General features: G+C 43.2%; 2 protein-coding genes across 2 annotated transcripts; one reads left to right on the plus strand and one right to left on the minus strand.

Annotated features, from left to right (window-relative positions):
- Positions 1-4,298: 4,298 nt before the first annotated feature.
- LOC135114225 (alkylglycerol monooxygenase-like) lies at positions 4,299-11,454 on the plus strand. The gene is made up of 8 exons (XM_064030015.1): positions 4,299-4,450; positions 5,892-6,069; positions 6,530-6,657; positions 7,801-7,949; positions 8,442-8,711; positions 9,044-9,195; positions 9,842-10,093; positions 10,426-11,454. The coding sequence occupies exons 2-8, from the start codon at positions 5,956-5,958 to the stop codon at positions 10,696-10,698; spliced, it is 1,338 nt and encodes a 445-aa protein (XP_063886085.1). The 5' UTR covers positions 4,299-4,450; positions 5,892-5,955; the 3' UTR covers positions 10,699-11,454.
- Positions 11,455-12,705: 1,251 nt separating this feature from the next.
- Positions 12,706-13,347, minus strand: LOC135114409 (uncharacterized). The gene has a single exon (XM_064030312.1). It carries the CDS (start codon positions 13,345-13,347, stop codon positions 12,706-12,708), a length of 642 nt encoding a protein of 213 aa, XP_063886382.1.
- Positions 13,348-13,352: the final 5 nt, after the last annotated feature.

Consider the following 13,352-nt stretch of genomic DNA (forward strand, 5'->3'; position numbering starts at 1 on the left):
TCTCTCTCTCCCCGCTACATCTCCTTTATCACCCTTCCTTTCCATTTCCCCTCCACTTCTATCCCCGTTCCCTCACTTTCTCTCACATTTCTTCCCTCTCCCTCCTTCTAGTTGCACCTATCATCTTCCTCTCCCGCTCCCTGCAGTCCTCTTCTCCCTGCGTTGCTCTTATCCTCCCTGTCTGCTCCTCCTCTCCCCACGGCAGCTGGTGTCAAGACGTGCTATCATCTCGTCCCGTGTATCTCAAGGAGAGTTAAGATAAAGTAAGCGTAGAGCAGCCGTGCCGTAAGTTGTTTTGGGTTTATGTTGTGTATTACGTGAGTGGCGACGCCTTAAGAAATATTTTGCGGTAGATGTTTTTATTCATTTATTATTTTTGTTTATTTTATTTTTTTTTTTTTTTTGCAAGAGGGTTATTGGCTGAGGGTTAAGATATGGTAGGACAAAAGAGTCTACTGAAGATCCCAGTCTCTAAAGAACGGGGTCAGAAGGATTGGCCAAAATTAAATCTTAAGTGCCCTGTTGTTAAAAGTTAACTTCTATTCTCTCATTAGGAGTGTTTGAAAAGACCACAGGGTTGATTAATAGGGTTGCCAAGTGTGTTTTTCCCCTTAAGTGACGCAGAATTACTGTCAAACTTGTTCTTAAACATTTACTTCTCTTATAAGAACCACGGGGATGATTAGTCAGGTTGCAAGGTTGTTTTTTTTTTCCCTTTAGTGATGCATAATTACTGTTAAATATCACTACTGTCTTGCAAAACACTCTTAGAATTACCATTGACTTTACTAGAGCCTGATAGAATTAGTCGAGACAGGAAGGAAAAATGTTTGTCACTACGACCCACTGATTGGTATCATAACAAATGTTTGTCAATACGAGTGCGGTGGTGGCAGAGGACGTGAGTGTTGGTGCAAGAAAAAACGGCCTTTATTGTGTGTAGCGAAAGCACTTACATTCTGCGACTCTGCACCATTCACGGTCACTCATCGGGTTCAAGGCTGCGGTGGACTTCCGCTCAGTCACCACGCTGCCGTCTGGACCTCACAGTGCTGCTTTCTTTGCTGCTGCTCCTCAAACTTAATTAAGTGGTCTGATGCAAGTTTAGGCTGTGATTTCGAAAGACGCCGCTGAAAGGAAGGATGATGGAGGAACCGAACTCATTCACTGTTACTGATAATTGTCGAGCTTTATGTGGTCAAAATAGTGAAAAAAGATACAATACCATATTCAGAAACGCTTTGTTCTCTCATCACGACAATTTTCAGAGATCACAGAGATGCTTTGCCCGGCTCTCAATTGTCTTTCTTCTGTTAATAATGTAGAAATCTTGTTAGAACCGTAAAATCACCCTTAAAAAAACCGTGTAACTTCAATAAGAGCTTTTGAATGTATGTAGTGGGGTGCGGCGCAGAAATGTTTCAGAATATAGTTACATAAACGCAAGAATTCTTATGATATGACTCTCTCTCTCTCTCTCTCTCTCTCTCTCTCTCTCTCTCTCTCTCTCTCTCTCTCTCTCTCTCTCTCTCTCTCTCTCTCTCTCTCATCAGTCTACTGTCTGCTTGTTAGGGGACGGATGAGACAATTAGCGGGCCTTTTCTGATCTTATTTTATATTTTTTTCTTTTACTGAATCCCTGTCCTTGACTTTCCTTTCTTGTGCCTAAAAATACCTGAAGCAAACGACTGCACTGCAACGTAACTATTTCATAACCTATTACAGAAGGAGGTTTCAAGACGCCGCTCTAATTTGGATAGTCTTTTTGGCTCTATTCCTTGGGGACTGACACTTTCATTGGGCCTTGTTTCTGTATTCTGTACCCCTTTACATTAACCCTTTAAAAGCCACGTGTGCACCTTTCCCTAATTGCCAATCACTCTGAGACATTTTTAGTTGTTGTACAGCCACATTCAATCTATGTACAGAGAAGTAATTGCAGAATGTATTCTTCTTCATCGCTAACTTTCTTGTAGATGCTTATAAAGGCTTCTCACATTGCTTGTGGTGCTGCTATTTTTTTTTTTTTTTTGTGTGTGTCGCAATGAAAGGGCTAAAAGACGAAAACAAGAAAAAAAATCAAAATAAACACTTGACTAGCAAAAAAAAGAAAAAACAAACAAATTTGTGATAAAAAACAAGAGGGAACGAAAAGACACACGTAGAGAATACAAACAATGCGTCTTGGATTGTATCAACTGCGACACTAGAACCTGACGAGGGAGTGAGTGATAAGGAAAGAAGCGGAGACACCAAAGCAAGGCTATCACGAAATGCAGTGAATAACAGAGAGTGTGATGTGGCCTTTGCTCCCCCGTTCAAGTCCACCCCGAGCAAAAAAAGGTGAATACGGAGCACCCATATGCGCATATTACTTTTATACGTAGGGACTCTGGATAAGGGCAACGAAACTGAGAGAGAGAGAGAGAGAGAGAGAGAGAGAGAGAGAGAGAGAGAGAGAGAGAGAGAGAGAGAGAGAGAGAGACCGTTAAAAATGCCAGTCCCCATAAACAAGACAGTTCGAATGGAAGGATGTGCACTGTTCTCCCACATTCTCGGCAAAAAAAAAAAAAAAAACAGTGAAGAGATAGAGATGAAAGAAAGTCGACTGAAGATGCCAGTCCCAGTTGGAATGAGGAGGATGTACACTGTTCTCTCACATTCTCTGATAAAAACTAACAAAACTAGTAAAATGAGAGAAAAAGCTCATTAAACGTGTCAATCCCTCACAGTTTACATGTAAAGGATGTACATCACTCTCTCGCATAAACACCCCGTCAGCGCGCACATTCCTGCCACCTAACGAGTGATAAACAGCAGCCTCCAGTGCCTCCCCTTATGGTCAACCTTCCCATCACTGTGTCATACGAATACTCAGCAACTTTACGAAACTTTTGCCGAACATGCATCCGATACAGAGCTTTAAAAGAAGACTGGACAAATGTATGATTGAGGAAGCGAAGAAGTAGGTAGATGCAAAAATATTAAACAGTATTGTGGAACTTTTAATGGACATGTATCTTAACAATAAGGGGCTTTAAAAGAAGATTAGGCAAATTTTATGGATAGAAAGAATGAGTAGAAATAGTGCCACGTGTAGGCCAGATAGTTTCTTGCAGTTTCCCATTGTATTGTATTCCTATGTTCGTAACGTTTTCCTTGCTCGACAATATTACTCTTGACCTACACTCAACTATCTGGGCATTACTATTTTTTGTACTAGTCTCTTAAATAATTTTGTTGCCAGCGGAAAGACAATATTAATTTCTTATTTCCTCTTTTTTTTTCTGTGTTCATGCTATTTTTTTTTTACGGCATTTTAATAGTTAACAAAGAACAGCTCTTAAAGGAAAAGAAAAGAATAAAAGAACATAAGAAAATATGAAACATGCAAAAATCCAGTTAATTTACACAACGCAGCTCAAGGATCTTTTAAACCTTGTAAAGATAAAAAAGTTCATTGAACAGAGATACCGCCACTTAACCCTTTCCCTGCGACACGAAACAATTAACAACATTAGAAATAATGAATGAGATCTCTATAAGCATCTAGAAGAAAGAAGGCGACTGAAAAGAATAAATATTACACTTTCTACCAAGTCTAAAGATTGCAGGTGGCTGTACAACAGGTAAAGATGTATCAGAGTGATTAGTAATGAAGGGAAGGTGTACCAGTAGGAGTCAAAGGGTAAGGAAAATAAACTTATTGTGAAACACGTAATAAGAGATTGATTATTTTAATGTTAAGACTTTTTCCATCTTATAAATGATTAATCTTTTAGCCAATAAGCAAGACTTCCAACTCTGTGATCATTAAATATACCAAGACATTTGCTTTTTTTTTTTTTTTTAATTTGACCAACTGTGCACTCTTTAAATGAACCAAAACGAAACGAACACGCCCTAAAAGTTTTCCAGCAATCGATAACTCCTTTATCTATCAGTCGCGTTTTAAATTAATCTTTAAAATATACACATTTTATTAACCTGAATTAGCCACAACAGTTAGAGAGTCAATCACAATGAAACATAATACATACAGCAAAACAAGCACAAAAAAGGTAAATAATGAGTACACGTAAGGAAAATGCGCATCAACAGGACACATTAATTCAACATACACATTCTATCAACCTTGAGTAGCCATAGCAATCAGAGTTAATCACAACGAACCATAATATCCACAGCAAAACAAACCTAAAAACAAAATGACCACAGGTAAGGAACATGCGCACCAACCAGATATATTAGCACTACGTAGAGCAGCACACACGAAAGCGATAAAAATCCGCCGGGCACTGATAACCACAGTAATCTAGCCACTTTCCGTCGGTTCGTACGCGGCCAGTCCGCTTGGAGTTGGTTAGTCGTTCACCCTCTGCTCATCCCACAACCTCTGCTCCGTTCAGGCGACACCACTGTAGCCACACAGCAGCGGAGAGGGAGTCAAGTAAGGAAACTGACTAAAGGCACATTCTCCCTTAGTGCACTAAGATACATGGAAATCAGACGTGGATTGAACAAAGAGGGGAATGTTTATACTGAAGCTATGGTGGCTGGGTATTAAGAAACGGGGTTGAGTTCTTGCCACACTGACTGACTGACTGACTGAAGGCACACCTCACAACACTTGCTTCTAGTGTGCATAAGATACTTGCAGGTCAGACGGGAGTTGAGGTAGTGACAGTGAATGAAGCGGAGGATATTGAAGTGATGGTGGTTGAGTATTAGGTAATGGAGTCGAGTACTCGAGTTGTTGCCAGGACAGATTGGTTGGTGTACTTCTAGTGCGTTACTGCAGCCTTATCTGTTTGTTTACTGCTGATGTGAATGTGGTTTAAGGTGGTGAGTGGTGTGTGGTGACTGGTGCACCGGTGGTGTTTGGTGATGGTGGTAATAGAGGGAAGGGATTCTGGCATACGTAATTTGCATAGTTACTCTTGAAAAGGGAAAGAAAATGATGTGTGTCCTTGAGAATATCATAATAAGGGAAGCTGCAAGAATTCATGAGACTTATGCGTGGCAGTCCCTTTATATAACATAACTATTTATTTCAACATGTCATCCTCATCCATAAATCTGCGTGAGTGTGAGAAGGGGAGAGAGAGAGAGAGAGAGAGAGAGAGAGAGAGAGAGAGAGAGAGAGAGAGAGAGAGAGAGAGAGAGAGATTAATTATTTATTCATAGCCTTGCCTTTCTAAGTGTTATGTTACGAAACGCTGGTCACCTATCAAAGATAAAAGCATTATCGAAGTAGGAAAACAGAGATAAGAACTAGGCGGCCAAGCGTTACGAGCAAAGGTGAGTAAACTTGGGTAACGTAACCTGATCTTCACTTGCCACACACCTTCACCATCACCCTTAAAAGGAGTCACAAGGACGAAGTAACGGTCAATGTTGCCTCAAAGGGAAAGAAACTAGGAACCTTTTACTCGTTTTTTTTTTTTTTCAGTGTCACGTTAGGTTAAGTAAAGTTTGTGTGTTGTTATTACCACCTTCCTCATCACTGAACACACAGAAAGTGACCCACGAGAGGACATTAGTGTGAAGAGACCAGAAATTCATTGCTACTTTTCTCTCAGAGTCGTACGTTAATGGAGGTCAAGTTTGGGTGTTATTATGTTCATTACTAAACACACCGGAGGTCACCCACAGAAGCGTGTTGGTGTAGAAAAAAAAAAATTAATTGCTAGTTTTCACCTATTCTTACTATTGCACTAAATTGGGTTAGGAATGAGGGTTATTATTACCATCATCACCAGACAGACACGAACACAACCACATGAGAGCGTTACAGTAAAGAAACTAGAAATCCACTAACTGTTTCTTCTCGTATTCTTAGAGCTGCGTTGTTAGGTTTGGGTGTCATTATTACCTTCATCACTGGACAGGCAGCAACACACCTACACCCACGAGAGGCGTTAGTGGCGGAAGGTTGAGCCGCGTCCAAGCATCATGGCGGGGGTGGCGACGGCAGTGGCCAAAGGTGTGGGTACCCTCTTCTACGCGGTGAGCCCTAACGAGACCACTTTCCAGCATGTGAAGGACGTGCCCAACTACACGAACGAGGTGTGTGTGTTTGTGTGTGTCTGAGAGAGAGAGAGAGAGAGAGAGAGAGAGAGAGAGAGAGAGAGAGAGAGAGAGAGAGAGAGAGAGAGAGAGAGAGAGAGAGAGAGAGAGAGAGAGAGAGATTTCTTGCTTGTACTGTCTCGTGTTTTGATGCCAATCACGGTATTTTTCATAGAATGTACGTATGTATGTATGTTATATGTATGTATGTATGTTTGTTTATTGTTCGCCCACACTAAGCTATGTTCTTTTGGTAACGTGTTAAACTATCTTTTGTTCTATTTGGAAAACTATTTTTGAACTTTCGCTTTCGTGTGTGTGTGTGTGTGTGTGTGTGTGTGTGCACGCGCGCTAGTCCATAAGTACACTCCACACACACACACACACACACACACACACACTAAAACAAAATAAATCATCTAATTTCCTGGCGGGGTTTGGTTGACTGGGGCGTGTGCAGGCGGTACCCTTCTTCGTGGTCTTCATCCTGCTGGAGTGGCTCGTGACGTATTTCAAGGGCGAGAAGAAAATAAGACCCAACGACATGTACACCTCAATACTTCACGGGGTTGTGTACGACGTGATTGGGTGAGTCCTCGCGTCCCTGTGTGTGTGTGTGTGTGTGTGTGTGTGTGTGTGTGTGTGTGTGTACTTAATCCTTTTATTGCTAAATTTCTTTTTTTTTATTTATCTTTCTCATAACGACCTACAACTTTTTACTGATTTTCGTACTTAAGTCTCTTATATAGCTTAGTGGCCTCTAAAAGACAGGAATGGACAGGAAGAAAAAGAAAAAAAATAACGGTAAGGATATTCTTTAAAAAATTGCTTGAGTCTCTCTCTCTCTCTCTCTCTCTCTCTCTCTCTTGTAGTAGCACCAAAACAGAATATTAGCAGATCCTGTTTGTTTACCAAATGTGACGTGCGTCCTTGCTTGTACTTTATGAAAAAAGGTAAGGCAAAAGGAGAGAATAAGAAAATAGACCACAGGAAAAAAAAGACAATGGGAGGGGAATGGACGAGGAAGATGGCAGGGGGGGAGGCAGGAGAGAGGGTAGGAGGGTAGAGGAGTGTCTCTACTCAGCAGACCAAGTACATGTGTTGTCATGTGTCCTCGCAGGACGTCTGTTCTTGGTTCGCACTCTGTTACTCTTCCTCTATGTCCGCAGTGTAGGCTACCACGTACGTTTGTTTTTGTTTGTTAATGTCACTGTTATGTTTTTGTCTCTTTGGAACAGATAATAATTTAACAAGCTTTCTTTTAGTCTAAACTCAAATTACAAGCAGGCAAAGTAGGTGTGTCCGTTTATGTCGTATCCTTGTTTTTTTTTTTTTTTGTTAGTAATGTTCCAGTGATGTTGATTTCTTTACTTATAACAGAGGTCGCTCAACAAGCTTATTTATTTATTTATTTTTTTTAAGTAGTACGTATGACAGTTTGTAAAGGTCTGTATAGCTCAAACCTTACTCGTATGTTGAAACTCTTCTGCGCTGCATCTCCACTACTTTGAAAAAGTAGTGGAGTAGTTGAAGCTACATTGGTTTCTAAGGGTGTTTTTACGTTTCTAGTCATAGATTACCAAGATTTCTACAATACTGATAGAAGAAACACTCTTGATAACCCGGCTGATCATCTCTTTGGCCACTGAAAATAGTAGTGGCGAGACAGCAAACCGTTTCAGAATACGTGCTTTTGAACTTTCCTACCTGAGCCACCGCGTTCCCTCTCAGCATGGTGGTCGTGGGTTTCAACCTGTTTGGCTACGAGTGGTTGTACGAGAGGCGCATCCTTGACCTCGACTGGTCCTCTCCCGTCACGTGGTGGGTCGCCGCCCTCGGGGTCGACATGGGCTACTATTGGTTCCACAGAGCCACCCACGGTACATTTGCCCTCTTTCCCCTGTCCCTCTTTTTCTTGTCCGTCTTTCCCTTGTTTCTCTTTTCCTTGTCCCACTTTCCTTTGTGCTACCCCTCTTCCTTTTTTCCCTGCTTCGCTTGTCTTTTTCCCTCTTTCCCTCGTCCTCGTGGTGTGTGTGTGTGTGTGTGTGTGTGTGTGTAGCAGCGGGACTAGTCTGTTTATCTATTGCTTAGTGTCGCTGAGTGTTGATTGGCTGAGTGTCTTCCAGGCGCGCTATTGGATTATTCTGTGGGCATATCGCTGAAAAAGATGAGAAGTATGAATGATAATAAGTTGTCAGAATTTGGTGTGATTCTCAAGGTTCTCTGATTGAAGTGGGATCCAGCGCGAAGCAATGTTTGGTTGCGGATGTGTACGTTTCGTTTATTTGTTTACTTGCCTACTTACCTACTTACTTATTTAGACATGCACACACACACACACACTGAGGTTGAGGATGCTGGACTCTCCTCAGAGGTGAACCTGGCATGGGCGAGTCATCAGGTGCATCACTCCTCGGAAGAATACAACCTGAGCACGGCGCTGCGGCAGTCCATGTGGCAGCGGTACTTCTCCTTCGGGTTCTACCAACCCCTGGCCCTCCTCGGGGTGCCGATGCCCGCCCTCCTAGTCCACCTCCAGTTTAACTTAGTCTTCCAGTTCTGGATTCACACACAAGTGGTCGACAACTGCGGCCCGCTGGAGTGGATTCTCAACACTCCGTCACACCATCGCGTCCATCACGGTTAGTTTAGTTCACATGCTCTTGAGCGTTCGAATACCACACACGTTATCTTCTGAGCACAACAATGTGGAGGAATATACGCCGTTCTCTACCTTGAAATTTCACAGTCAGCATTTCATTAGCATTGTGGAAATCTCCAATTCTTGTGTGTACATAAGAGTAAAACTATCCTCAATGAAACAAAATCAGACTTCACAACACTGACGTGGAAATCAGGACAGAAAGAATAGCCAATTAGTACTTTTCCTTTGGCGAATCATGGCACATCGCAGGGTACACTAAGCATTGCCAAACCTTGCCATCCACTGCACGAGAATAATGTCACTCCCCAGGCGCGAACAAGTGGTGCCTCGACAAAAACTACGCTGGGGTCCTCATCATCTGGGACCGCTTGTTTGGCACCTTCGAGGCTGAGCGGCGCGACGAGAAGATTGCATATGGCTTGGTGGATCAGCCGCAGTCCCACAATGTGATGTGGCTTCAGGTGAGGGGATCTCCTTTCTCGTAACCTCGGGGAATGTAGGGACAATGAAACCTGAGTACATACAGTGGTGGTCAGGAGTCGAGTAGCCTTCTTTATTCCTTTCATTGTATTTTGTGTTTTGCTCGCTCTCAAATCCTTCAAATCCTACGAGTATGTACTGCCCGTCTGCATACAAAACATGACTACTGGTAGATTCTAAGCAGATCAAAAGAATTAATATTGAGGAGAAACCCCAGGTACTGAAGGAGAGGGGTGCATGTTACTTGACTAATGGCCATAATTATACTACGCAGGAATTGTATCTTTGTGCAGTCTTTCATTTCATTTTATTCATAAGAGGTTATATGCACACAGGTTTTCAAGAGTGTGCTGGCATCTTCATTTGTAACACTGTCCTTCATTTATTTTTATTCATTAGAGGTTATTTAGGCACACAATCTTTCTAAGAGTGTGTAGGGTAGTGGAATGAAACGTCTTTTATTTCCTGTTACTAACTAGAGGTCATACGCGTACACAAGCTTTCATGAGTGTGCAGGCATCTTCATGTGTGGCGGTGTCTTTCATTTCGCGTTATTTACTAGATGTTCTATAGGCACGCGAGCTTCCGAGACTGTGGAGATGTAAGGAGTGTAGCGTCTTCCCCTAGGTGTTCTACATGAGGGAGGTGTTCCGTAAGGCACGGAGCATGACCACCTGGGGGGACACCTTCAGGGCGCTCTTCTACGGCCCCGGCTGGTTCCCTGGGACGCCGCGCCTCGGAGACCCGGACACCTTCCCCGACGTGAAGGCCCCCAGGGTAAAGTACAACCCTGAGCTCCCCCGCTGGCAGGAGGTGTACGTGCTGGTCCACTTCGTCATCATCCTCCTCATTCACCAAAAGTGGATCACCAAGCTGGCCGTAAGTGGCGCAGCTTCTCTGTCTTGTGCCGTGAAGCCGTGTTGGTGGCCGTCTGCTTGACTTTGAGACAGGAGACAGGATGTTTCGAAATCTAGTAACTCTGACCATAATACATCACTCAAAGACAGAAATTTTGATCATAAGGTGGTAGTAATGAGGGAATGACTCTCTCTCTCTCTCTCTCTCTCTCTCTCTCTCTCTCTCTCTCTCTCTCTCTCTCTCTCTCTCTAGCAATGTGTTTCCTTGCTAAATGGCCAAAAAGGTCACGGCTTTTTAAGCTGAGAGTGTAAGCCAACAGCAACACGCCACTCTTAACACGCCTCTCCTGACAGAGCTTCTCGTGGATGTCCGCTCTCGTATTCATGGCGTTCATGTTCGTGTCGGCGGGCATCATCGGTGCCATGTACGACGGGTGGTGGTGGGCGCCCCTGGTGGAGGCCGCCCGCTGCATCGCTTACGTCGCCTACGCCCGCAGCGCCCCAGTCTTCGGTATTCAGTTTCTGGACTCAGCCATCCTCGTCTACTTCGCAGCGTCCGCCTTGATCTGGACCTCGCAGAGCCTCGCGGTGGTGAAGGCGTCAGTCAAGGCGGCCAAGCTGGAATAGTCTGGTGTGGGTGTCACTCTCCGCTGCTGTCACTCCTCCGCCCGCCAGGCATCCTAAGACCAGTACGAGTCAGTGATGGAACCTGATTGAGAAATGAACGAGTGACCTGTTTTATTTATGGTTATTGTTTTCTTTGTCTTCTTCATTTTGTTCTTGTTGTTCTTATTGTACTTGTTCTTCCTATTCTTGTTCTTCTTGTTCTTGTTCTTCCTATTCTTGTTCTTGCTCTTGTTCTTCTTGTTCTTGTTCTTCATATTCTTGTTCTTCTCGTTCTTGTTCTTGTTCTTCCTATTCTTGTTCTTGCTCTTGTTTTTCTTGTTCTTGTTCTTCATATTCTTGTTCTTCTCGTTCTTGTTCTTGTTCTTCCTATTCTTGTTCTTGCTCTTGTTCTTCTTGTTCTTGTTCTTCTTGTTCTTCTCCACTTCCTCCTCTTCCTCCTCCTCCTCCTTTAAAGCCTTCTAAATGACGCAATAACAATGAAGGCGGCGGACGCAATAACAATGTGGCGGCGGCTGCTGCTGTGGCCACGCAGAGTACAGGACCAGTCAGTGAATTACTCCTGCTTATGTTCCTTGTTATCGTCCCTACACAACGATAGTCCACGGAGAGGAGCAAGAACGGGAATAAGATAAGGCTTTATACTTCCCCTGTTTAACTTGTATTGTCAGTGGGCACATGTGAGTGGTTGCCTTCCTTCCTCTATCTGTGTGGGAAAATCTGTATATTTGTTGATAAGTAATTATTTTATTCACGTTATCACCGACGTTTTCTTTTTATCACAACTTCAATCACAGTTGTGGTCGAGAAATGTCACACTCACCTGCACTGTGTTTAGAGCTTTCCCTCGATCTTAAGTCCTCTTATCTGCCAGGAATCTATCAGTTATTAGGTTATTTTGAGTGTGCTTCTAGAAAACATTAAACACCGTGGGAGTGAATGTGACAGGTTATCATGATAGGTCTATATTGGCGGTTGTGTTGCATTCGAGTTCAGGGACTGTCACGTGTAGGTTTGACGGCTTTTTGTAAGTTCTCTTATTCTCTTATGTTGTCAGGTTTTTAGGTTACTCGAATTCTGACCGCGGGTGTGAGTCTCTCGTGGCTCTAGCGTTGTGTTCCAGGCTCGGTGCTGGGACTCCTGCCTGATTCTGAAACTCTGACTCACGCCTTTCTGGCCAAAATTACCGAACTATGAGGAAATGGTTCACTTGAAATTACAAAGGTTTCAAGGGAAATTGTGTTATGAAGCACTTCATAGTATAAACTTGATAAGAAAATGTTGACCAATGCGTTTGTTTGCAAGTGAACACTATCATCTGCGTTCAAAATCAATATTTTGTTTGTTTGTTTCTTTTTTTTTCTTCCGTCTTCCTTTCTCTTTGTCTTTTTCTTTTTTTTTCCGAGATTGCCAACTACAGCCAAGAGTCATGGCAGCCATGGCCTTTAGAAGGTAATCTAGAAAATTATACTATTCCAACCCAGAATAGTTAAGTCTTTATATGTAAACGACAAGAGAACATTATTTTACTTGATCGCGCATTATAACGTTCACACTCATTGGGCAGATTTTCTCTGGTGAGGTGCAATGCACACACACACACACACACACCGAGTTTACCTGATACTCTCTCCACGGCAGCCTTAAGACGCTTAATGATCATAATTCCCATTCATATCAATTAAGGCTGGACAAGTACGAGTGTCGACGAATTATAGGAGAGACAAACCTGAATACCTTACACATTTTATTGATTGTATATATTTATTTAAAGTACCATTTGTAATACTCCATAAATTCCGAGGTAAAACTTAGAAAACTCCACACAGAGGTTTAGGTTAAGACAGCAGGTGATGTCAGAGAGCCGAGTTGTCTTCAGGTAAGTGTGATATATGTTATTGTCAGAGGAGGAGGAGGAGAGGAGACAGGAAGAAGGGGTAGGGAGTAAAAGCGAGAGGAAAACAATGCCTGTTACACACGTTTACTTATATGTAGTTTGGGAGTGTAATCCTAAACAGGGCAGTTCTCGGGCGGGACGCATATCATCGAGATGGGATCCAGCACGAAGTGATGGGTGCATTCTTGGGGTTTAGCCTCCTGACCTATGTCACTTGCAGTGCACCAGAAGTAGGTGGGATCACATGACGCAGTGCACTTGGGGAAGTAACCCTCCTCCTCACAGATCCACTTTGTCACACAGCCGTTGTCGGGGGGCTCATTGGAGCAGCTTATAATGCAGGGAGCGTTGCTGTTGCAGTTCTTTCCGAATTGGTCAAAATTACCGTTGGGGCAGTGGCCGTGACTCGTTTCGTCTGGGATCCCTGGTGCTACACAGAGGTAAAAATTCGTGCAGTTTGAGAAGTCGGGAACCATTCTATGAAGCTGTACGTCCTCCTGAGAACATTCAGGTCTGCAGGAACAACATTTAGTGTAATCATTCTGACAGATGTTGCCATCGAAGTAAGGGTTATCTGGCGGACAGGAAATGACGGTTCCCGAGCCCCCACTACATTGCCGATAGGTGCTACAGCTATAGAAATCTGCTGCTTGGCCCAAAATAGGATTATTGATACAATCATATGAACACCTTTGACAAGGACCACTGCACTTGTAGCCTTCCTTCATGCATGTCTTCGAGTAGGTGTCAAACATTTGCC

Source organism: Scylla paramamosain, chromosome 27, assembly GCF_035594125.1.
Source record: "Scylla paramamosain isolate STU-SP2022 chromosome 27, ASM3559412v1, whole genome shotgun sequence".
NCBI lineage: Eukaryota > Metazoa > Arthropoda > Malacostraca > Decapoda > Portunidae > Scylla > Scylla paramamosain.